Source organism: Micrasema longulum, unplaced genomic scaffold, assembly GCF_059751315.1.
Source record: "Micrasema longulum isolate JH-2025_06_02 unplaced genomic scaffold, ASM5975131v1 h1tg002399l, whole genome shotgun sequence".
NCBI classification, from domain to species: Eukaryota; Metazoa; Arthropoda; class Insecta; order Trichoptera; family Brachycentridae; genus Micrasema; species Micrasema longulum.
This window is the reverse complement of record NW_028279548.1, coordinates 176,919-203,364: the sequence shown is the minus strand read 5'-3', so window position 1 is coordinate 203,364 and position 26,446 is coordinate 176,919. Positions and strand designations below refer to the sequence as shown.

At 29.6% G+C, this 26,446-nt stretch overlaps 1 protein-coding gene across 1 annotated transcript; it reads left to right on the top strand.

The window, feature by feature from the left end:
* The first annotated feature begins 240 nt into the window (after positions 1 to 240).
* Positions 241 to 25,825, top strand: LOC148272281 (uncharacterized). The gene is made up of 6 exons (XM_088240259.1): positions 241 to 467; positions 2,348 to 2,489; positions 10,488 to 10,698; positions 13,637 to 13,672; positions 24,933 to 25,049; positions 25,431 to 25,825. The coding sequence occupies exons 1-6, from the start codon at positions 386 to 388 to the stop codon at positions 25,680 to 25,682; spliced, it is 840 nt and encodes a 279-aa protein (XP_088096385.1). The 5' UTR covers positions 241 to 385; the 3' UTR covers positions 25,683 to 25,825.
* The last annotated feature ends 621 nt before the right edge of the window (positions 25,826 to 26,446 follow it).

The window sequence follows — 26,446 nt, the reverse complement described above, 5'->3', positions numbered from 1 at the left end:
TAACGAGTTATAAATACTTTACAATTATAAAATGCAAATGAAGTTGAGTATAGTGGGGTTAGAATCTTGGACTTATTACCCGTGAGTTTGCGACAGTGGATGCGGAAACATAACCATAAACAAAAAAGTTTAAAATTTTGAAGTGTTTATTTAAACAGTTTTTTAAAAATTATAATTGAGAACCACTGAGTTCATAGTAGCTAAACTGATCGACTAGATTTGACTAGCTCTGAGTATTGCCTATATAAACGTGACATCGCGAGACATAGGTTCAGTTTGCTTTTTTGATTAACTACACAAGTGCTAAACTTTTCCTATGATATGAACGACCAACTAAACTAAACTGTAAAGCGGAAATTCATTACTGGTTATACGTAGTTTCAGAATGTACAAAATATTATTTGTGAGTGTATTGTGCCTGTCTCCTTTGTTAGTGTATGCTTATGATTGGACGGACACAGATTTTAGTAAGAATTTCATTTATTTAATAAAAACATTGTTTTTCATGCGAATATCGATGAGTATTACTAGATAACAATTAAAATTTATTCAATTAACTTTTCATTTGTCTTTTTTGACAAAAATCTCGTGGTCAACGAAGAACAAAATAATAGGCTTTTCTACGCACTATTTTGACATTGCTTTAGTTTTTTATTTTTTTTATTTTATTTTATTTTAAGTTCACAAACAGTAAACGATATCACAATATAAATACAATTTATAAAATAAAAAATAATAACACTAATCATCTTTCACCAATTATATGTGAACACCAATAGTCACAAAAGAAAATTTTAAAATTACATATGGACCAAAATTTAGTTTTCATTATATGTTATTAAATCAGTTATTAGAATTTATCTAAGATTAATTTTAATAAAATTTCATTTAAGATAGATGCAATTTATACAATCGAATATAATTTTTCTATTATACTATAATTTATTAATAGTTTCTTTTAAATTTTATTTCCTTGTAGTTCTGAATACGCGCTAATTGAAAAAATAAAAATTTCATTAAAGTCCCGAAATGAGTTGAAGTAACTCCTGGAAATGCAATTAATGTGCATTCTGTTTTCTAAAATATTTTCTTTTGAATAATTTACAAATAAAAAAAATATATTTTAAAATATTGATAAAAAAAAATTCGTGCGTGCAACATTCTTTCATTCAATCAATGATAATCTTAACTTATATCTGAACTGTTTTTACATATACCTATTAATGAAATAGATCTTAATAAATTATCGTGTAAATTGGACATTAAATCTCTTGTTGACATTCTTGTTATCAAACTCATTTAACCGGTGCTACGCAGGTATTTTGTGAAATCGTCAAAGGAACTGGTTTGCAAGCATGATATTTTGTATTGGCGACAACTTCCCAATAATGATTGAATATTTTATTGAATTTAAAACAATCATTTAAAAGATTTCTGTAAAATTGTACGTGATAACTTTATAATTATTTATTATATATACGGCCTAAGCCAATCACAACAGTTACATTAAGAAACATATCCAGGAAACTAAAGAAAAAAAAACTAAGTAGCAAAGAAAAACAAGGGCAATAAAATAATGGTACATAATATATTCATACACATGATAAATATAAACGTCTTAAAGCTAAACCATGCCAATTCATTTTCATCCCAAACTATTTGTAGTATATATTTTTTTAAATGATGTAATTTGCATGTTAAGCGTTTCAACCGTAACTTTTTGAGGTGCAATTGGTTCTCAGTTAATTCCTGATTCTTAATATTATAAAACATTTGTATAAAATCACTAACGGATTTTTTTATGTCTACCGGTTTCGAGACGTACCCATCTCTTTGTCAGGACAGCATTTAAACTAACATGTGAAACCCACTAGGTATACATACACATTTACCATAGTTGTGGCACAACCAATATGCCGATTTGAAACCACGTGCTTTAAGTAAGTGACCCTTTCAAGCACTGATTATAATTTATGAAAATGTTTGATGTTATTAGAAAGGGTATGTTTTGAAGCCGATAGACATAAAAAAAATGTTAGTGGTTATTTACAAATATTAATTAACATTTAGTCAAATGTTTGACAAAGATAATGCTTTAAATATAAGTAGTACTCGTTAATCTAGATCCATTTTTTCTATTTCTTTTTACTTTTTGGCGTAAATAATTATCATCATTTTTTGTTCTCGTTTATAATTATTGTTTGTCTACCTTTTATTATGCTCCTAACAATTCAAAAAATTCAAGAAAAAATAATGAGCATCAGTAAATAAAATATCGAATGGAGTCAAGAAAGCTTTTTGAAAAAAAAATTTTTTTTCCTTAAAATAAATTTCCCTGCTTTTTCAGACTATATTCTGCAGTCAGACCTTTTGGAGAACGCTGATTTCTTCGATGAAGACTTAGTTCCTTTAAACCACAGAGTCACTAGGGATGTTGAGAAGCCGATGAAAAATGAGAAAACTCCAGGACCTTCATCCGAATGCTCACCGTGAGTAGATAAATAACTTCTCAGGGAAGAAATCCAGCCAGCCTACAAACATTTTGAAATACTCGAAACATTGTTGAAATAAATAATGTTAAACATTACTTAACTCATCTTCAACAGAAACACATATTTTCTTTTCTTCAAATAAATAAAACCAAAATTTCGGATATATTTTAAAAATATCCCAAAATGTAACCAAAAAAATAATTTAAGTAAAATTCAATGAATTAATCTAATGGTAAGAATTAAAAAGTATATCATTTTAAAGGTTGTTAATTAGAGTTAAGTGCAAATTAAAATGAATTAATTGAAATCGAGTGGAAAGCGCTCTTCCAGGATTTTGCTTTAATGTAACTCACAAATTTGTATTCTTTATCGGCCTTGACATGGAAATCATCGACTCGATAGCTACTCTCAGGTAAGACTACTGAAAAATTGAATGGACATAGGCTCCCTTCATAGTGTAGAGGTTGACGCGATTGGCAACGATGTTTGAAGTTCCGGGTTTGCTTTCTGGAAGAGTTGAACATGAAAATTTAATTTTCCCATCAATATTCCCTGCAGTATTTCACTCTCCTAAGACGTGAGTTTAAGAGAAAGACTGATCACCTGAATTGTAACAAATAGGTTGCTGTGCCAGTGCCCTATGCACCACCGATTTTCAATACAAAAACAATGATATTTTTTTCATCATTATTCCCTTTTCACATCTAATAATGATTAGGGCACTACATTGGTACACCAATCATAGCGAATCCTGTTTTTTTTTCAAGACAAAATGATCAGTCATACGCTTCAGATGCTATTTCAGAGGCTATGTGATATTCTATTTTAAAAATACATTTTTTAAAAGAATATTTCACGTCAACCATGTCGGGATGACTTTTACAATTTTTTACCTTAAACAAATTATTCATTTCGAATCAAGACCTTAGGAGTAAAAATATGTTCGCCTTGTTGGATGGTGGTTAGCACGTTTTCCTATCATTGATTAAGTTCTGGGTCCAAACGCTCGCAAAATGAACGTGAAATATTGATTTAAAGTTGTCTTGACTCAATTTTTCATTATTTTTGGACCTCCAGTGCAAGACTGATCACCGTACCTACATGCAAAAGATGAATGAAATCCGTTGCATTTTGTTTACCAATGCAATGCCTTATGCGCCACTGAAAGCGGAATGGTAAACGACGATGATTGTAATGAATTATCATTGTAATGTCTATACAGAAAAAAAAGTTAAATTTTAATGGTAGAAATAAGTTCAATTTCAATGTCACAATCGCTTAATTGGCTGGAATAAAGTAAATTAATTATAAATAAATGCATTTAAAAATCATTTGAATAAATCAAGACAAACAAAAATGAGTTACAACACACATACACTGAACTTTATTTTAAAAAAAATATATGAATCTACTCGATTCACTTGAGAACCTGGTTAGAATTTTTTTTTTATAGAAAATGAATTCATGTTAATGTCGGGTATTATTCAAATAAATTTCTAATTATTTACCTCACCTATGTTCATTAGAACTAGTATATGTAGTCACTCTGACATATACAACTACAGTCCCAGATATATTTAATCACAACACACTATAAAGATTCGCACACGAACATTAATAATAATCAGACATAAACTGAAAATCGAACGGTTAATCAAATATAATTGCGCGGCAATTTACTGTTAATTAGCAAATATTTATTAGAAATTTATTCAAAATTTACGGTTACTAACAAGTACTAGTTAAAATTATATTTACCGCCCAATTAACATATAATTTTTATGTGTTTCAATTAATAATTTTATCTACTAATGACACTCAATTTAGAACTGTTTATGTTTGAATAAATTAATGAATCTTAGATTAAATGCAGAATAGAAATAGCACGATCAGCATTCAATGGCATGAAATCATTATTTTTCTTAATTTAAAACTGAGACAGAGGATGGTCAAGTGCTATGTGTGGTCAATACTGCTCTACGGGGTTGAAACATGGACTCTCAAGGTGAACTCCATGAACCGATTAGAGGCATTTGAAATGTGGCTTCACCGGAGAATGCTGAAAATCCCGTGGACAGATTTAGTGACCAACGTGGAGGTGTTGAGACGAGCCAGTGCCGAAAAAGAACTACTGTCCTCAATAAAACAGAGAAAACTCGAATATCTGGGCCATATCATGCGCGGAAGCAAATATACGCTTCTACAGCTTATTATGATGGGAAAGATCGAGGGAAGGCGTGGGTTGGAAGGCGACAGATGTCCTGGCTGAGAAACATCCGCGACTGGACGGGAGTGCGTGGGGTTGAGGCGCTGTTCCAGTTGGCGCAGGACCGGAATGCCTATTCTAGAGTGATCGCCAACGTCGGGGAGACCTGATATGGCACAGAAAGAAGAAGAATGAATCTTAATAAGTCAACGTAAAATAATTTATTTAAAAAAATTGAAACAGTACAAAACAAACATGAAAAAAATATTCGAAAAAATGTAAAATGTGGGAGCTTTTTGTAACTTTAAACTGCTTTCCCTAGAAAATTTTCATCATCGAGTGCTAAAACATTAGTGTTGACATAAAATAAAAAAGGGTATAGATAAATTAATGATACAGTACGTTTTATGTCTAAAAATATTATTTAATTCATCATCATCATCATTCTCTTTCCGCACCGAATGGGGCATAGGGCACTGCATTGGTGCACCGATCGTATTTCTATCTATTTTTTTTACATAAAGATAAGATGATCAGTCTTATGCTTCAGGTACCAGTCCAGGGACATTGAAATATTTTGGTGTAAAAACACCCTTTCAAATAAATATTTCATGTCAACCATGTCGGAAATTGAACTCGAGACCTCTTGCATGGTAAGCAAACGCACTGACCATTGCACCACGAGGCCGACAAAATTATAAGATTAGCTGAGAAAAAACTTTGAAACATCAAAATCGACAGTGGTTTTAAAATAAAAAGATGCACGGTATAATTATTAATAAACTGTGCTTTTTTATTTGAAAGGTTGAATATTTTATTATTTTTACATTTTTGTTTGAAACTTTCACCGGCTTACAAGTTACAAGGGTACATTTCCAGTGCTAAGCCACGCAATTGAATATATTTTTTTACGTGTAAATATATAAATATGTATAATTTTTTTAATATTCCGTTTTTATAATTATTTATCATAATTTCTCATATGGTAGTATATTTTTACATCACATATTACTACAATTATTTTATCAATTATTTTTTAAATATAACAACTTTCAAACAAAGAAACAAAAATTAATATAAGAATATACAGGCAATTTCATTTTGTTATTTAAAATTGGTCAAAACTATTCATACAATATCAAGTTTTTAAATATTGAAAACCGTAGTTACATGAATCATTTTGAATAGGTACTATGAATATTGTTAACTGAATCGGCATCCATTTTGTAATGTTACATTTCATTATAAATTATTATGAAAACAAAACTTTTTTTAAGTGTAACACAACTGTAGTAGTGTTCTTGTAAAAAAATAAAAATTGTGTAACACTAATAACAAAGTTTTATTTTCATACTAATCTAAGTACTATGAAACTTAAAAAAACGGAAATTCAACATTTGTGAAACAGTAGTTTTCCGTATTTTTTTGTTCCATTAAGTTGTTTGTCCTAAATTCAATTACGTCGTACAATTCATAGACCCTTCAATTATTAGACATTTTATTAAAATACAGTGTAACATAATAATTAAATAAAAAACAAACACTAAATTATTTTCAATGCAATGCGGATTCTATCATTCTTATAAAACACATTTTGATAAACATTGATTTATTGCAAACGTAAAACTGGATTTTCTTCCCAATCTAACAGAATTTTAAAAGCATTTGCATGATTCGTTATAAAACTGAATCGGCTGTCGAGCGTACAAATAAAATATATACACCGAATTCCAAATGCTAATTTGCCTGTTTTTGCAATGCAAATCAGAGTTTTTTTAGAGACTACAGATTGGTGAACAACGACATTTGGTATTTTGGTAAACGGTTTGCATTTTATGGAAACTGAAATCAAATGAAAAACTGAAGACTTTAACAGATGTTTTCGTTTATTTTACTTTTTAAAATTTTTCATTTAGAATACTAATTATGATTTTTTAAATTAATTTTAATGTTCAAATGTTAAGATATCACCCCCTGCTTGGAACTTTTAGTAAGACTGAGAAAGGAAAGTTGACAGCAAAGATATATTTAACTGTCAGTTCAACTACTGAATTACTAAAAACAATGTCTAGAAGAAAGGATTTTATTATTTAATGATTCAGTAGGTTAATTGAAATCAAAAAAAAAATCAACAATAACTATTGCCAAAACCATGTACCTATTTTAGTCCAATCATTAAATTAAGTTCGCTGTAATTTTCGCTTTATTGATACACAAGAAAGAAATATATATTTTTTAATGTATATAAATTGGTAGTATGTCTAGAGGACAGGTTGCTGAACTTAATTAAAAGATTCATTATTTTGTTGTCAACAAAATATTTTTAAGTCCTAAAAAGATTTTTTTTAAAAACATTTATTAATTAAGACTTCAATTTAAAAAAGGTGGCATTTGGAGGACTTATTGCTAAAAGCAATATCTCCTAGCTAACCAAAATAAGGCTGGTTCAAAAAAATTGTCGTTGGCGTGAGGCTTTAATATTTTTGAATGAATGTATTTTTTTATTTTAGAATTACAGCTATTTTTAAGCGAGAAGATAAATCTTTTAAGTCTATAAAAATAATTATTTATGCACTTTATATTATGAGAAATGAGATAACGAGTTTGAAATTAGATAGAAAGAAGATCGGGGAAAGAAAATGAATAAAAAGAAAAAGAAGGAAAAAAGATATAAATGAATAATTATGTTCAGCATGTCGAGACTCAAACCCAAAAGTCCTTGCATGGTATAAAATGTGCTATTAGATCAGAAGGCGGATGGTTATACAAATTGAGTATTTTTAAAAAAGCTCATAATTTCTGGTTTATTATGCCGTGTGTTGTTTGTTCTTGTCAGAGTGACGTTTTGGACAGTATTGCAGCATCCATCATTTGGGATGGTATTATAAAAAGGGCTTCCAGCCTCGACGCAAGTTTGAGTCCCGAGGCAGAGATGAGACATTTCGAAAATTCGAAACTTTTTGAGACTTCTAGACTATTTGGCACTAGCGATAAGTCGTACAAAAAATAGCCCATGCAGTAAATAAATCACATCAAAGCATACTTTAAATGAAACTGTTATATTCAAATGAATATAAAACAAACCGACCAACTATCTCCATATCATCAAACATAAATCACAATAGACTAACTCAAATAACATTACAGATTTTTTTCCCTTAAATCAACGACCAGTTAAGAGTAAAATCGTCTAGAAACCAGTAACCATCATGCTCTAGACTGAATTAAAATATGAGCAGCTTCATCAAACATTTCATTCGAGTAGTGTTACACTGATCCAGCTTCAGTCAAATTAAAAAAAGCACTTCGGACATGGCGAATGTTTTTTTTAAATTGAATTCTTAGTGTGGCCTGCGCTAGAATAGAGACTAAAATTTTACCTTTGTTTAGCAGACTGATACCGCAAATAAATCATATTTTCATTATTTCAGCATGTGTTAATTTGGTTTTTCCTTTATTTTTCTTTTCTTTTCTTTTCTTTACATGATTATGTCATACCATATTTATGTGCTCTTAACTTTTTACTAATTAAAAAAGGAATGGCTCACGCTCAGACACTGTAGTCTTTGTGGGCATTTTTTCCAATTCATGTTTTATCTTCATTTGAAGATGTATTTTTCTAAAGTTTGTTTTTGTTATTATATTTGTATGGAAAAATAAACAAATATAAAATAAAATAATAATAAAATTCTATTACTTTATTTTATAACATGGCATTTTTACCTTTATTTAAAATTAGTATGTAAATAACGAGGTAACAAAGCGTTTTTTTCTTAAGAGAGCGTTTAGAATCGTAGTGCAGATCTCGAAATTTCAATACCAGCATCTCAAAATTTTAGAACTTGAAAACGTTTAAATTTCTAGAGTCTCAAGTCTCGAATGGAGACTTTAGTTATAACCTAGAAAAACATCATCAGTATCCACAAAGCTATGGTAATCTAAAAGCTATTATTTTGTTATTTAAAAATTTATTTACTTGCCGTTTGAAACAAATACATACTGCATTTTGTTCAATTATAATGATGGTAAATTAAACCCGAGTTCAGTTGATACAGGATAATTTCAAGTAACTAATGTAACAGGTTTGCCAAACATAATAGGTAAGTTTAACCTTGTTCAATATTTGAATTGCATTCTAGGCATGATTGCTGTTCGCATATCCTTCTATTCAATAGAAGCTCGACAAATTCAGCGTAATCCGAATATCCGTTGAAAATTACTGAACAATGTACCATAGGTATATAGCCCTATAGAAATTCTCCTAAGTTTCTAGTTTCTATGCCTTTATGATGAAATTTCTATTTCCTTTTTCCGACCAAGTCTAGTTGTTCATTAAAATAGGTAAAATACGTTAAACAACGAAATTATGATAAATAAAGTTAAATGGGACTGATTTAACGATGTTTGTCAAGGCGATACTCTGGTGAAAATTTTTAAAGTGATCAAATCTAAATAAAGTAAATACATAAAATATCGTATTATTTGCCTCTCTGTGTCCCGGCGAATTCAGAATACTGTTCTGAGTGTGTGAATTAGAATCCTAAACTACTGTTTTCGACTTAATGGCTGCTCTTGGTAAACATCCTAAAAAAGAAAATCGATTGTTGAAATGTCCGCCTAGTAGTATAGTGTTTTGCACATTTGGTTACCATAGATTAGGTCCCGTGCTCGATTCTTGGGAAGGATGATATCAAAAATTAGTTTTTAAAGGTGGTTTTATACTTAAATATTTTATTGTCTCTGGACTAAAACCTGAGGTATAAAACTGTTGCTTTACCTTCCCGTAACATATTATCGTGAATCGCCGATTAAAAAAAAAAACATTAATGAAATATTTGCGTTCTTATGATTCACCCAAATATCTTAATTTTGGGATCGTTATCAACAAGTTGTACATTGAAAGCATCCACCACATACCCGAATCCGTTTTAAAGGCTAGATGTCTTTCTTCGGATTCACTCATACAAGCAAGCAATTTTTTTTTTTCATTACAAATTGATTATATTTCATCCTTTACTAACCAAATTCAGTAAGAAAAAGCACGAACAAATATTTACATTTACAACTTTCAATGTCGCTCTAAAACCACCCCTCATTGTCTACATAGTAGGGACAAAAGGAGGTATAAATAAAATAAATAAATAAATCCTCCACCCACTTCAAACCCCTTTATGCTGACAGTGATAGGAAACGTTAGTTACAACTCTCTGGAGCTCCAGAACGCCCCCAGGTGACACTTAAGGCTAGTCACCGGCAGCGCACCCAAAAGCAACAGACTTACCCAAAGACTACTGGTTGCAAACCAACTTTTGCCACCACTCATACCTACTCAAACTGTAATTATTGAAGAATTTTCCCTCATCAAACAAAAGCAATAAAGGAGACGTAAATTCCGTGCTCAGGGAAGTCCAGTTGTACATAAATCACTATTGGAAAATGGAAATTAAGTTGGAGTTTAATTTGGTTTGAACCTCAGGCCTAAAATCCGTGATTCCGAAACACTAGCCATTGGACCACAACCTGATTCATTTTACAATTATATTGAATAATGCAGTGACCTATGCACCACATGTTGTGGATAAGTTTAGATGATGATGATAATAATTCTATAATCTTTAGATATTATTTTTAACTACTATTTTCGATTAAAATATTTTTCATGTTTTCGGTGGAAATCAAGCACAGAATTCCCATGTAAGAGACCAGTATTATGTCTACAATACTACGAGGGCTGTCTTTTACAATAATCTTATAAGACATGTTTCGTAATTAGTGTCGTGTTTTTCTAGGTCTTCTCCGGCTAATAATGAGGGCTTGAGGTATCAGAGAGCATGTTGCGGGGAACGGGACGATCTAAAGATGCATGGAGAGGCCTTGAAAGAACTAAGGAAGGAATGTTTCAAGGAACTCAGGAGAACCAAAAAGTCTAAATCCGAGGAAGCAGAACCCATCGACATGTTTAATTGTGACAGAGTAACAAAACTGAAAGACGATACTGTGGTAAGAATCATTTATTTACTTAATCCCAAAAATCATCTATTCTTTATTTAATTTTCACCAATTTAATAACATGACTTAACTTAAAAATTAAACTTATATTACAAACTTGAGTAATATAGTTATGCCACACTCCACACCGTATGCATATGCACGAGTAATAACTAGGGTACATAATGCACCTTAGCCTCCGCTGTATTTATATAATGTAAAAAAAAATCTACCGAAATTGGTGTTTTGTATTCAAGTGTACATTTATTTTTATATTCATAAAAATAAAAAAAATATTTACAAAATTATAATAATAAAATTTGGGTACCATAAATTATTTTATATTATATTTACAATACAACATTACGATGTTTAATTTCTTACATTTGATTAACTAGGCATTTATAATTAGTAGTTTTATTTTTTTTGTTTTGTAATATTAGTATAGAACTATTTATGCTCTAAAAGATAAAAATCTCCATCTTAGAACAGGCTGAGCCATGTTAGATGGAGACTAACATAAACAGAGAACACTCCGTTTTTATTTTCTATTCATTAGTTTTATATAGATTTCCTGTTATTTATACAAATTTTTATGCAATGAATTTATAAAATAAATAAGTTTACGTCCGGTTTTCAGCGAAATGTAGATCTTTGCCACAAGCATATTTATAGGTCGTAAAATCCTCAATTTAGTGAGTAGAAAAAAAAAATAAGGAGCGTAAATGTTTTTTTTATCGTTCAACAGGTCTGTATTTTCCAAAAATGTATATCCAAAAAAGGAATAATGTTTTTTTTGTGTATAAAAAAAGTTTGTTAAATGTTTATAAACGATGTGCATTTTTTATGGGTCCCAATCAGATTGTTTCCTTAAATTTTTTATGGTTTCTACCCATTCATTTATTTTTATTGGATTTTTGGTAATACTTAAATAATATTGACTGACATTCAATACATATTTGAAAATCGCTTTCCTGAATAAAGTGCACCTCTGTTGGTAAAAAGAGTGGAGTTTGACATTTGCAGTAAGAATTTTGTATTTGAAAATTAATTGATTGAAGTTTTGGAATTGAACCATTAACAAGTACGTAGGTACCTACTTACCAATGAAAAGTTAAACCATCTTTTTTACGTTTATTCAAATGCCTTTTTCACGCTTTCTCGGCATAACCAAGCATTTCTTTTCAATTTTGACAATATCTTTTTAGTGTTTCGGGTACGTCTAGGTATACTAATAGATCGATGGTTTAATTTAAAACACCAAACCTGTTTCTATGGTTATATAAAAGCATTGTGAAGTAAATTTTTGTAAGTATACTTAATAATATTTCATCTTAAGAGGAAATGCGATCCGACTTTTCTTCATACAAACTTATTCCCGTATTTTGTCTCTGGATTATGACACTTGAGCAGTGATTTTTTTAGACACTATAGGTATTTACTATTGGCATGTCCCTGTTGTTTTGTTTTTATTTAAATGAGTTTACTATGGTAACTAGAAATATCCAAAAACCCGTAAAAACCAAAGTTATATCTGCTGTCTTCGGGCGCACGGGAAACAAAAATAACTATTTTTGAAAAATGCATAACCTACCGATATAGAAAATTTTACGCTGATACTCTGTCTAAAAAAATAACAATATTGGTTCGGTTTTGAGGTGCTGAAAACGGGATAACGAAACGTCGATTTTGTCTATTCTAACAAAAGGTCTGACATGCAGTTGTCTTTATCGCACAGTATCGGGGAGGCATCTGCAGAACAGTGACAGGAAAACAATGTTCGAATACCGGCTCATCAAAATTCTCTGTTCTCTAAATTTATTTCAACCAAAAAACAAAAAGAATCATGTATACGTACATACGTACGCACATCGATAAGGACGAGGTTGTCAATTTTTTTAAAGTGCGAGATTAGCAATTAGCAACAAATCTGCTTTCCTTCCATACTTTTACTCTTATTTGCTTTTTATATATTTTGATTTTTTTTTCATTTTGTATTTTTGTGTTTTTTCCATTATGTCTTTTTGTATTATTTAATTTAGTACTCAATCTTATTTGGCATATTTTTTATTACTCCTATTTCTTACTACAGTGTACAGTGAGTTTATAGAAACCATAGCTCAATTATCATTTCAATTTTGTTTTTATATATATATTCTTTTTTTATTGATTTCTATGAGACTTTTAATTTGTTTTTTTTTCAATACTTCTATATTTTACTGTTATACTTTTATTCTGTTGATTTCAATGATATTGTTATTTTGTTTATTTGATTTTGTTTGAATCTAAATTTGTATAATTTATAATTTGCATTTTAATATTTATTTCTGATTATCTTTTTTAAATAGTATTATTTTTTCTTCAGTATCATTTTATTATTTATTACTTGTACCTTTTTTTCTAGATTTTTATTTTATTGCATCATATGTCATTATATTTTAATATAATAAATTTTACTTTGTATTTCTTATTGTTATTTATTGTGGCTTGACACTGGCATAGTCTAAAAAGCCTTAAAAAATTCATTTATATTTAAATTAGTGTAATTTTGAATGAATAAATAAATGAATACCTGATTTGGACTAAATACAATGATAAATTGATATTTTACTTTCGGAAATGTTCATTTCATAGCTAACATTGCCGGGTTCAGCTCGTTTGTAATAAAGTTTAAGTTGTACGTGAATGTGGAGACTTTTTTAGCCCTAATTTTTTTTTTAGAACTCATTGAATACTTTCGAGCTTTATAAAATATTTAGTTTGAGTGCTAGTCAATCTCATTTTAGGAATACAATTATCTTTTTTTTTACTATGGGTAATGTTTCAAGATCTTACCTTCTTCCAGGTAAAAACTTCCGGCTAAACTTTAAGTTCTTTTTGTTGACATTTTAAGAAATTTGGCATTTTAATTTGTAAAACACTCTCCAATATGATTTTTGTTTTGTTTCAGTGCGCAATGGAATGCGTGGGCAAAAAGAAATATGTGGTAAGTTATTGAGTTTGTTTTTACTAGTATTCTTTATGACATGAATAGTTTATGAAAATGTATTTTCACTTTCCTTTTAAAGTATTAAATGTTCTACTAGTACCTCAAAAATGTAATTAGTTGTACTTGTAGGTTTTTTTAAATATTTATTTTACTTTTTGTTCATCATGTAAACTGTAAACTAACGGGCTCATTGCCAAATGGCAATTTCTTACAACCAACCAATAAAATAATCGTTTTTAGTTACAATTTTAACATAAACTAAATATATCAAAGTAGATTCTGATAGAAAAAAAACATGTACTCATCATTTAATGTAACTATATTTATGAATAAAAATAATAAATAGTAACAGTAATATAATTCAAGTTTCAAAACATATTTAATATAAAATAAATAAAAATACCTAAAGATATACAAAATTGAAATAATTGTATTTTTATATAAATTGCGTAAAATTAGTACTATTACTTGATGGAAAAAGGAATAAATGGAAAGAGGAAAAAAAAAGATTAAGGAAAAGAAAGAAGACAGAGATACTGTACATTTGATAGTGGATGGTAAATTATTCCACAGTCGAGCCACATGGACACTATTCAATTCTATTCAATTTTCAATTTAATTTTATTTTTTTATATATATGTATGTACGTTACGAAATGGAATATCTGAATTCATACATATGGAAATAGTTTAATTAAATAGGTTGAATTAGGTCAATATAAAAAAACACATAAGTAAACATAATATCCAGAGAATAATATGTTAAAAATATAAGAGAATCTTGTAACGGAAAACTCCCTCAGAGACGTGAAAAATGTCAATGTCCAAAGTAATATGAGTGACTATCTGAATTAGAGAAAAAAAAAGAATTGAACGTATTTATGCAGAAAGCAGCAAGCCATAGAAAAGTGAAACTGAGATAATAGCACCTTTGTGAGAAGCGTGAATTGTCAAATCTACAAAAAAGTTGGAATGTTTTTGTCTTTGACAAATGATTAACAATAAATACATTAGTTTTTTTGGTATAAAAAACAAGAATCTTGTTATATATTTGAACGGTGTAAATGAATTTTAAAGTACCGTTATATTTTTCTAGTCCTGTGGGTGTTTTCTGCAAATTGAGAAATTCTATTTTTGTGATCGGCACTATTTTCAGAAGGTGATTTTTACAGTTTTTTGTATGAAAGCGGTCTGGCTATTTTAAGAAGAACATATAATTGATCTTCCTGCACCCGATAACAATAATAATATTTCATTTTTTTTGAAATTGTACACTGGCTGCTTTCTGCATAACAACGTTCAATTGTGGATGAATAAGAACGAAGAGGTAAACCATGAATTGGATAAGCTTCGGAATTTTTCACGGAGGTATATAGATGCGTAAGGACTCTGAAGTAAATAGAAGTAAAAGGGAGTCATAGTCTCTCGGCTGTCTAATTTGGAGCCATTTTGGTTGCCTGTGATAATGAAAAATGTGGTAATATTTCCTGAGACCAAAAATATGCATTATGCATGTATTTTGAAGTCATTCAAGTTTGTTGAGTTGTTCACAGCTTAAATAAGTCATGGAAGCATTTATACCGTATTATATCTAATTGTTTGGTTTTTAAATATTTTTTTGCAGGTTAAATTTTTCATTCAATAGAGTATTATTTCAGTCCCTAGACTGGTACCTGGAGCGTAAGACTGATCATCTTACCTTCATGTAACAAAAATGATCAAGATACACTGTGATTGGTGTACCGATGCAGTGCACTATGTAACATTTGGTGCGGAAAGGGATTGATGTTGATCATTTTAATCAAAAATTTATAATGCATTGTTAATTAATGGCTAAATTGTCATGAACTCTTTCTCTCAACACGTTTTAAATTTATCTTTAAGAAATAGACCTTTATTTATTGAACCTACTTTAACACATTTTTAAAGAATTAAACATACTTAAAAAAAAATCTTTTTAAATAGGGCTTTTGTTTAATTTTCGTTCTCGTTAATTATTTTTAGTTCAATTTATTTATATGTTCAACAATATAGTAAATTTTATTTGAAAAACTCTAAACATTTGTTGTTATTGTATGTACTTATATTTAGTAAATTTGCAAAACTCCTCTTTCAAATAACCTGCCAAGTTTTTTCAATTAATCAAAACCGCTAAAATAACAAAAGGCTTTATTTCTGCTTTACGAAACATCATTTAATTTTAAATTTAATTTGTAAATTTGTATTCTGTAACTATTTAATTGGATGCACAATCAATTTTAACGCGTAACTATTACAAAAGTAGAAAAAGAATTAACTGCACCGGGAATTAATTGCACCGGTTAACCAGATAAATTTAATACCTGAAATGAATCAAAATTCAGCAATTTAATTGCGTCATAAAATTGTGGGGAAATTTGGTAGGAATAATCTAACTTGCCAACGCAAACAACAAATCGGTGGAAACACGAAGAGGAAAACAAAATGGATTCATACCTACTATGGCGGAAATGAAACATATTTGCCAATCAGTTATTGGCTTCAATCAATCTACACTCATTGCAAACATTAAATGCAATCAAATATGGAAATTTGTTTTAATGTGTACACAAGTCCATTGTGTTATCATTTAGCTGTTATGCCAATCATATTTTTTATCGTTCTCTCTAATCAAACAAACTTTTATGTTGTTTACGAAACGTGCGAGCTTCCTGCAAATTCGTAACACGGACACACAATTTATTATTCAACGTAGAAAAGCAAAATTGTTTTAAATTTTTAATTTCAATGAAATGTTTCTTTGGAATTCACATGCTCTGTTGCTGAACCTTATTTGAATGATAGAATTATTAGTATTTAAATTCCAACACTTTGCTTTTGCACAATAAAACTGGGAAACATAAAAGGTAGTTTGAAAATTGTGACATAAACAGATATAAAACGTTTTTTTTGTTTTAACTATTATGAACAATAAATATTGTGAAGTATTTGGTTGGATGTAAAATAAGTAGTAAATATACAGAAATTAGTTTAAGTGCGTATATAAAACAATTGTACAAATATTATAAAGTAGAACAATAATTAGTTTGTACAATAGTGAAAGAACAAGTAAAGAAGTAAATATTGTGTTGTAAAAACTCTGCGACACTATGATTATTATCATTAAACTTATTAAATAAAGCAAATACATTAATAATCGTACATAAAATTTCAAGGGCTAAATAATTTTACAGGATAAAAAGAATTTTCAAACATGGGTATAAATTTCAACTTTATTAAAAAGAAACATTTTTCTGTAAACTGATTTATTATTTATGAAATACGAATGTATTTCCTAATTAATCACCAAAAGCTTCGTTTTATAATTTTATAACATTATTTTACAAAATGATTACTTAAGTTAATAAATTTTTTTCAAAATATTTTTATTCAAAAACGGCACTTAGTGCCTTTTGTATAATATTTCAAAATACATTATTCAAAATTCATACAGATAAGTAAAAGTAAGTTATATATGGCATTTAAAAATAAACTTGAACTGATACCAACATTTTTTTACAAATTTGTAGAAAGTGTGAAAATAAAAACCAAAAAAATGTAAATTTTATTTTGGATTTATTGGTTAAATTCATTTGAATATTAATAATATGTGGCTATGAATCCATTGATAAATATTAATATTTAAAAAAATTACAAAAATGGTTCACAAAAATACAATACAAATACCGCAAAACTTAATTTATTTTCTTATTTATCCAGAGCACTTTTCCTGGTATCAATAAAATAAGTACGTTTTATTCCTTTCAGATCAGCAATATATAAATATTAAAATTTTATTTTAAATACCCGCAAAATAATTCCGCTATGAGTAGAAGGATATGTAAAATAATTTTGAATAAAAATCAAAAATTCAAAGAGATGAATTCCACAGTAATTAATTTTATTACAACGGGATTCCATTGAGAATTATCCTGCCATACTGACATAATTTAAACAATATTATTTTATTTGTTGGTTTATTATGGCTTGAAAAAATATGCGAACCCACTTATATCTGAAATATTAATTTATTTATGTTGATTTCGATGTTTAATTATCCAAAATATACATATTCCGTAGATATTATAATTAAACATACGTGCGTGTTAAAGGAACTTGGTTGGTGTTTTAGTGTAAAATGAATGAAAACTTAATATCCGAAACATATACCGTGCATTTCCCAAGTGTGGCACTTACGAACACCTCACAACCCACGGAAAGTACATTCGTGAATTAAATTTATGTTCCTCAGAATACGTTTATTTCATTCTTGTTCCATGGCGACCAAAGGCGTGTATACCTTGTTAATTAATTTCCTCGTAACGAATATTTTGAATAACCTTCATTCCTCTATCTTCACCTAGTGGTGTGTACGTGAAGAGAACATGTTTGCTACTGCTCGAGTAATTGCAATTGAAGACCTTGTTTTATAATCCCCAAATGTCACAAACCAACCATTTTTCAGGAGAGCGTTTAAACTGAATACCACGGTGTTACTATTGTTTTGATGTCTTAACAAAATAAAATCATCGATATACTTTAAGTGCACCGTAATAAATTTGAAAATTTTATAAGTATTTATTGTATACTCAAATATAATATTATAAAAAAATGTGGGTGTGATAATGCAAGTGTTTCAATATTTTGGAAGAATGTATTAACCTAGCTGGAGGGGAGGATTTGAATCCCCCATATGTAATTCAATAACTCAAGTATTATAAAAGCTATTTGCGCTTTCTTTTTTGTAATCGTTAAAATAACAGAAAGAAACATTTTCCTGATTTTTAAAAAAATCTTTAAATAGTTTAATATTAAAACAAAAAAAAAACCTAAATAACATTAGGATCGATTTCACTTTATGTTCATTAGCATTAGGTAAACTAACAAAAATGAAAAAAAAATACACGAATGAGTAAAATATGTGTACATGACGATCATAAACACTTCCAATTTTTTATTCTCGTGACGCTATATACAAGTAGCCGCTGGGGTCGTTTGGTCCCCCCGTTCGGATAATGTATTATTTTTGGATGCTTAGTGAGGAAAAGGTTAAGCTCTCCAGGACAAAAAACATTTTCAAGAGAGGAATTAAGGACTAGATTTTCCTCAGAGTTGAGTGGAAAACTCCTTGATGATTTTCTGAATATTTTAGCTACTCTAGAATACTCTTTACCATACTGATGTTCCAAATATTTTGTTTTTTCAATTTTATTATTGTTATTTTTCTAATCCTATATAATATTTATGATGATATACTCATGTGTCTGCGTCGACAAATTGCTCGTCTCAACTCAACACAGGACTTTTAGTCCTATGGAGTTGGGACTTATATCTCAAAAAATGTGTAATAAAAAAAACAATAAAAATACACAGAACAAAATGGTTTCTAAAAATTTTTTTTTTTTTACAATAATTGGACATTTGTGGTTTTTAGTACAAACCAAATAAAACAGCTCAAAAATTAGTATGATCAGTTGAAATAAAAATAGTGGTTTTTAAAAAACTTATATAGTTTTGAAATTTTTGAAGTTTTGAAATTTTTTTTAGTATGCATCGCTTAAAATCACATAAAAAAATATCCGAAACACCTATGAACTATCAAACAATAGGTTTTAATGGCGATACATAAATAGTGGCAGAATTGATAATTAAAGGATTTTTTTTGATCATTCATACGAATTGTGTGAATGATATAGACAATTATTTAAATATATTTCGATAGAGAGGGAAAACATTTCTTAGAAGGGAATATGGAAATCTAGGCATTTACAGGGCTTATGACTTGTCATTGGCTGGTTTAAGTGGTCACTTTAAACACTGTGTAACGTTCACCGTTCTGCCCATGTTTGAACACCCACATTTCCTCAATTCTTCCATCTGTTAACTTTTGTAAAGTAAAAGAACTGAAACCTTTATCACGTGGGTGAGATTCATGCAAGGCAACGCCTGAAAACAAATTTCCAATTTTTAGTCTGCAAGCATTTGGAAAAACTCGAACATTGTTAGACAATTATTGCTGTAAATAGGTGCGTAGGTTTTTACGGACACTGCCATCACTATGCTTATTTTTTTATGATCCTGTGTAAGTAAAATTCTGTATGTTATTATTTCCGTTCGTTACTTATGAAATGAATTATTGCTGTTTTCACAAATATTATTATTACCGTATTTTAAACAGAAAATTTGAAACACCTACGTTTTTCTTTAATTATTTGGAAAAAAACGTTTGTATGAACGCATTGACAGAGAATAATAAAATTTTGCAATGTTCGTTTGGAAAATTTTTGAGAGGTCCTCAATTTTGATTACGAGGAAGAATGACAATATCCGACCTAAACGTTTCATGCAATTTGCTAAAACCACGGTAAAAGGATCAATACAATGAAAAGAGCAGTGTTAGATTCAATGAAAATTGAATTTAAAACTACTATTTTCATTGTGAAACAAAAAAAAATTAACTTGATTTTAATTTTTGAATGAGTTGACCCTCGATCTTTAAAACGGTTTTTGTTTGCATTGAGAAGGAAGTACTTGAAGTGTATAGGGTACTGAGTTGGCATTACAATCGCATCATATCTCGATCAATTTTTGTCGTATAAAGGGAAGATAAAATAATGTCTTTACACGCACTGAAACAAAAAATGTTTTTCTCCGAAAGCAAAAGTTGAATTTCTCTTTTTCTCAAACAATGCAGTGTTAAGTTTTAAGGTTGATTTATAAATCGTGTTTGTCCGTGTCTTGATTTGAAACTATGGAATATATTAATATGTGAAAATTTAACAAACGAACAACGTCGTTTCCCGCTAAGGGTTAGCAAAGAGGATAGAACGCCACATCACTATTTTTGCATACATACTTTGCGTATTTTACATATATTCATCTTCACGTGCACGCGCGCCGATTACTCCGACATTTTACATATCCGTCTTCAAGTGTTTCTTAGATTTGGTCTAAAAATTGTTTGAATTGTTTTTTAAAATATTTCATTTTCAGTGGTGTTTTAGAAATTATTGTCTTTATATTTTATCGTTTATTTTTGGTATTTTAAAACTCCAAAAGAGGTTTACCAATAAAAAATCTCTTGTCTCATGAAATGAATGAAATGAAAATGAAAAATGAACGATTCGTCATGATCGAAGAACAACGACGTATCTGATTTTCTTCAACCTTACATGAGAGCGGTAAAAAAATATTTTTTACACTTAATGTTTTTGTATTTTTTACGCTTGATAAGTTTAAAGGTAGATCATATATTTTTTTTCTAACCAAAATACAAAACCTTTACAAAACTAAATATAAAAGACATTCGATTTTGCTCAACGAAATTTAGTGATTGTTCAACGATCACGACGAATTCGATATAAAATTACTTGAATAATATTGCAAACGTATGACTAATTAATGACACTGTCAAATTTATTTTTAAAACAAAGCATTAATTCGTCTCTGAGAATACGTTTTTTTTTTTATCTTACAGCAATGTGAAATCCTTCTAAAACATTGTACAATGTACAGTGCCATTTTATTTTCATAAATACTCAATGGCCCTAGATTGCCTCACCGCAGGCGCTGCGCTGGTGTCCAAAGTAGCCATTTTGTTTTATAAATAAAATCGTAATGGCGTCTTCTCGTTCGTTTTGTTCCGAAATTTGTACTCGACTCATGAAGTCAGCTCTGACAGTCCTAATATAATATCAATCCTCCGAGACTCAGCAAAAGCATAACAAGGCTTGAACTGCGATCCTGAAAACGAAAGTAACGACAAAATAAGCAAATAAAAACTGCACCAATATAAAAAAATACAATTTTCACTTACACGATGTTATTTTATCGTGTCCTTTTTACCAAAGTGTCACCTAGGATTTATATATTTAGTAAGTACTGTTGGTCAGTATATGTATCAATGCTTTCTGCAGAAGAGAATAGTCCAAGCTGGTCTGAATTTAAGACTCCGGTTATAAACTTTTAGGTTTCCGGCAAAGTAAGTCTTGGACCACTTGGTCGAAATGAAAGTAACATTCAAACTGAAAATAAATACGGAGTTTTCCGTGTGTTTTACTTTTTGTTCAGTGCATTCAGTTTGTTGGTGTATTTTTGTTTATGAAAGTGTTGGTATTAAAACGCTTATTCTAGTATTCTAGACACGTTTAAAGTAGAGAGTCTATATGGGAGCGTTGTCTTAGCTATTGTTTCATGATACACCGTAAACTTTTGTATAAACCAATACAAAAAACCATCACTCCTCACTTTATAAATAAATGAACAAACGAAAGAATGGCTCTGTGTTTATTAAGCGCTAATTGGAAATCACAAACCGTTTTTAAAATGAGGTATTAAATGTTATAAAATATTTGTACCTGTAAAAAGTACCCGTCTCTTCGTCAGGATACCAATTAAACTAACATGCCAAGTCCACTAGACACCTTCACCATAGTTGTTGCACAAGAATATAAAACTAACGTGCCGATTTGAAACCAGAAATAGTTGTCAGAGAAATAGTTGGAAAAAGGGGGAGAGGATGAAGAGAGGGATATGAGTTAAAAAGGTATGAAAATAATTATCCTATCTCTCTTTTTCAGCTATTTCACTCACAACATCAAACGTTTTCATAAATCAATCAGTGCATGAAAGGGTTGCCTACTTACCTGCCTGATAGAATGTTGTTTCAAATCGGCATGTTGTTTTTTTTTATATTTTAGTCCAACATCTATGGTGAAGGCGTTTAGTAAGTTTTGCATGTTAGTTTAATTGGTGTCTTGACAAAGAGACGAATACGTATGTCTTGAAACCGATTGACATAGAAAAGTCGGTACACATAAATATCAAATAACGTTTAGTAAAAAGTCGGCCTCGTCGTGTAATAGAGTGTTTGCCTATCGTGCAAGAGGTCTTGGGTTCGATTCTCAACATGGTTGATATGAAATATTTATTTGAAAGGGTGTTTTTACACAAGAATATTTCATAGTTCCTGGACTGGTACCTGAAGCGTAAGACTGATTACCTTACCTTCATGAAACAAAAATGATCATAATACGCTGCAATTGGTGTACTTATGTATTTCCCTATGCACCATTAGGTGCCGAAAAAAGAATGATGATGTAAAATGTTTGACCATAAAGTAAATAATAGTGATACGAGGTATGTACTTTTTAGGATTTATTATTTTAATTGAGAGAAAATCACGTTTTACTAATAAATCTAACCTCACTTTTAAAAATAATTTTGCCACAAGTAAAATTAATATACTTAAAAGTCTGCGTCGTTGTGTAGTGTTTGCCTACCATATCTTAGTTCCCGGGTTCGATTCCTGAGAAGGTCAACACGAAATATTTATTAAAAAGTTAGTTCTACACTGCAATTATTCATGTTCCTGGCACCTGAAGCATATAGCTGATCACCTTCCATTCTTTTAATAGATGATTCATATACCCTGGCTCTTGTGAAGCAATGTTGTACCCTATCCACCATCTGATATGATGATTAAAAAGAATATTTTTATAATATATTACAATAAAAATCCAACTGTCCAGCGTTTGATTATTTACCCAAATATTACATTTTAAGGGTCATTTTCAACGAGTTGTAAATAACTCACTGTTAGAAAATGGGATTTAAGTTGGAGTAGAGTGAGATTTGAACCTTTGAACCGTCAGCCCGAGACACTAGCCACGAGACCACAACCCGAATCTTTAATTAGTGCCATACGATATTCGGATACGCAGAAATTTAGATAATTAGATTAGTAATTAAACTCTTGCAATGTTTTGAAAGAAAACGTTTTTTTTTTCTAAGATCGCTTTGTTATTTCTTATGAAAAAATACAGGAATCTCATTAAAACTTACTTTAACATGTCCAGCGAAATTAATTGCTTCATAGAAAAAACCATCAGCGCTCTTTTTATTTGTTATTATAACATCTGCTTAATTTTTTAATTCCTGATCCAGATTTTTGGCAATCTGGATGACTGGAGCTCGGATAAACGATGTTCCACTGTACTAGCGTTTGACTCGTTTGACTACCAATGATTAAATTATTTTTTTTACTTGACGACTATTCAAGTCATGAAATATTTTTAAGGGTAAGCTTTTATAGGCTTTCAAATATGCCAAATTTCAGTTGACTCCATTACTTTTTATATCAAAACCATGTTTACTATATACTGACTATTTGATTTACATTTACATTTTTTTTACATTTTTTTGCACCACAACAGGCCAGGAAGCCTAATTACAGTGGTGAATTTCATCACAGAGCACCCAGGCTTGAGAAAAATCACATTTTAATTCTTTGTGTTCTCACCGGTAATCGAACCCGGAACCTTCCGTGCGTGAGTCAAGCGTCTTGACCACTACACCACGGAGGCCGCCACGTTGATAAGGGTGTGTATCGATGTCCAGATATAAACCGCTAAAAATATTTATTTATTTTAAAGAAACAAACAGCCGACAATGATATAGTAACATAAAAAAAAAAAAACAGTTTTAAGACAGACTAGCAAAGTTTCTAAATAATAATCATATATATAATTAAATTGTGTTACAACAAAAGGGTGTGTTTATGTGTATTTGTATGAGAGTAAGTGTAGATGTGTGTTTATGTGTATTAGTGTAGGAGTAATTGTTCGGGTGTGTGTAAGTGTGAGCATCATTAAATAGTAACTGGTATATATATGTCACAATACTCTTTAATATGTATCTTATGTTTTGTTACTTTTTAACGTGTTATACAATTTATACAAATGGGTTGCGACCGTTAGTAAATAATTAAATATATATGATAATTTCACAGATTGTAATATCCATCATTTTTCCCATGTTTTAACATCTATAACTACTTCAAATCATCTAACTGTTGATTTTTGTAAGGTCATCATTTTACCTACTTGCAACGTATAAAAAGACAAATTTTTATCCTTCATAAATTTGAAAATTAACATTATAAAAATAACAGTTTTTTAGTATAATATATTTTTAAAAAAACCTCTGAATTGAATGCGGAAGAAGCTAAATATATGTCAAAACATACTTTTGTGGAGGTCTATCCCTTTTATCCAACTCTTTAGGTGAATAGCATGAAGGTAGAAGTAATTGAATTGGTTTAATTTTTAAATAAAGGTTTTTGAGTTTTTCACACCCTTCCATTATTTTCGATTCTCTCAAAAGTTTTCGGGTTTCCTTGTGCTCTTTTTTATAATATATATTTATGACTATGCTATAGCTATCACAATGATTTATTTCAGGTGGATTCCTATGGGAACATTGATTCTGTGAACGTGACAAGATTCGTCAAGAGTGAGCTGGTCACCAAGGACTGGCAAAAGGAGATCATTGACTCCGTACTGGAAAAATGCCTTAAGGTAAAACATTTATTTCATCCATAAATTTATCGCTCTCGCTCTACTCAAACATCCTGGAATTTTTTTCTCAAGTTTGATCCCTATTCTATAAACTTCATTTGGATAAAGTTGAAGCATGCCAATAAAATACCGTAGATGGTTTAACCTATGATTATAATACTCTAGGATATGTTAAAAGTTAAAGCAACATCATGAAATATTATTACCAAAAGTCTTACCGAATAGACTGTTATAATATTATACACGTACTTAGGTATAAGATCTAAATAACGAATATATTTCAAACTGTTTTCGTCCACTAATAATAATTGTTAGCATCAATTGGAAAGCAATTTCTTGGATTGGAAAAAAATCAGGTATGTTTATTTTTTTTTTTTTCAGAAAAATACGGATCAGGAAGATATCGTCAGTGGAAAAGACACCTCAAAATGCAATTCCTCGAGCCTTAAGTTCAGTCACTGTTTGTGGCGAGAGATGCAATTATCCTGCCCTAAAGATCTCGCTAGAGACACGAAAGCCTGTCAGAGGATGAGGGAGAGACTGCAGAAGAAGGAGTTCCCCAACTTCGATAGGAGAGGTAGACCCAGACCTGGAAGACCAGATAAGGGATCCAAAAAAAATAAAGATGAATAAATACCTTGATCTCTTTTTAAAAGAAACAAGGTTTTAAGATAAAATTTAATAATATCGTATCTTCAAAAGACGTCCATTTTTACAAAAAAATATTTCATAGAATTGTTATCATGGTTTGGTACATGTCGTTATTTATAAATAAATGGAAAAATTACTTCTGTTTTTATTTATAGATATTTTATAAATTGTTTGTTTTGTAATTTATATATTTTAGCAATTGCCTTATTAAATAAAATACCATTTTGTAGAAAATATGTATACATAAATGAATATATGTTTCCCTTCTTATAATTTACCCTAATATTTAAATTTTGGGGTATTTTCAACGATTTTGATTATACCTTATTAAAATATGTATACAATGTTATAACACATTATTTAAAAATAGTTGTTACATTAAATATGTATTTTAAATAAGTTTTCAATAAATAAAACAACTTATTGTTATCAAAAACATTTTTCACTTTGTGGTATGACATTTTACACTTATTTGTTTATAAATTTGTATAAACCACTTTAATAGTTTATTTTTTTAAATTACACTTCGACCGGTTTCGAGATTACTACCTCATCGTCAGGAATTTAACTATGAATTTAAAAAAAGTTAAATTCCTGACGATGAGGTCTTAATCTCGAAACCGGTCGAAGTGTAATTAAAAAAAATTAAAAAATAATAATTAAAGTTGTTTATACAAATTTATAAACAAATAAGTGTAAATAAAACAACATCCAGGAAGCAGAAAATGTCAGGAGATTAATAATTA

What these genes read in the sequence shown, in the direction of transcription:
- LOC148272281 (XM_088240259.1), top strand. Translation starts at nt 386, where the DNA reads ATGTACAAAATATTATTTGTGAGTGTATTGTGCCTGTCTCCTTTGTTA. An exon ending in CCTTCATCCGAATGCTCACC is followed by an intron (nt 2,490 to 10,487) that starts GTGAGTAGATAA and finishes GTGTTTTTCTAG; the next exon opens with GTCTTCTCCGGCTAATAATG. An exon ending in TACTGGAAAAATGCCTTAAG is followed by an intron (nt 25,050 to 25,430) that starts GTAAAACATTTA and finishes TTTTTTTTTCAG; the next exon opens with AAAAATACGGATCAGGAAGA.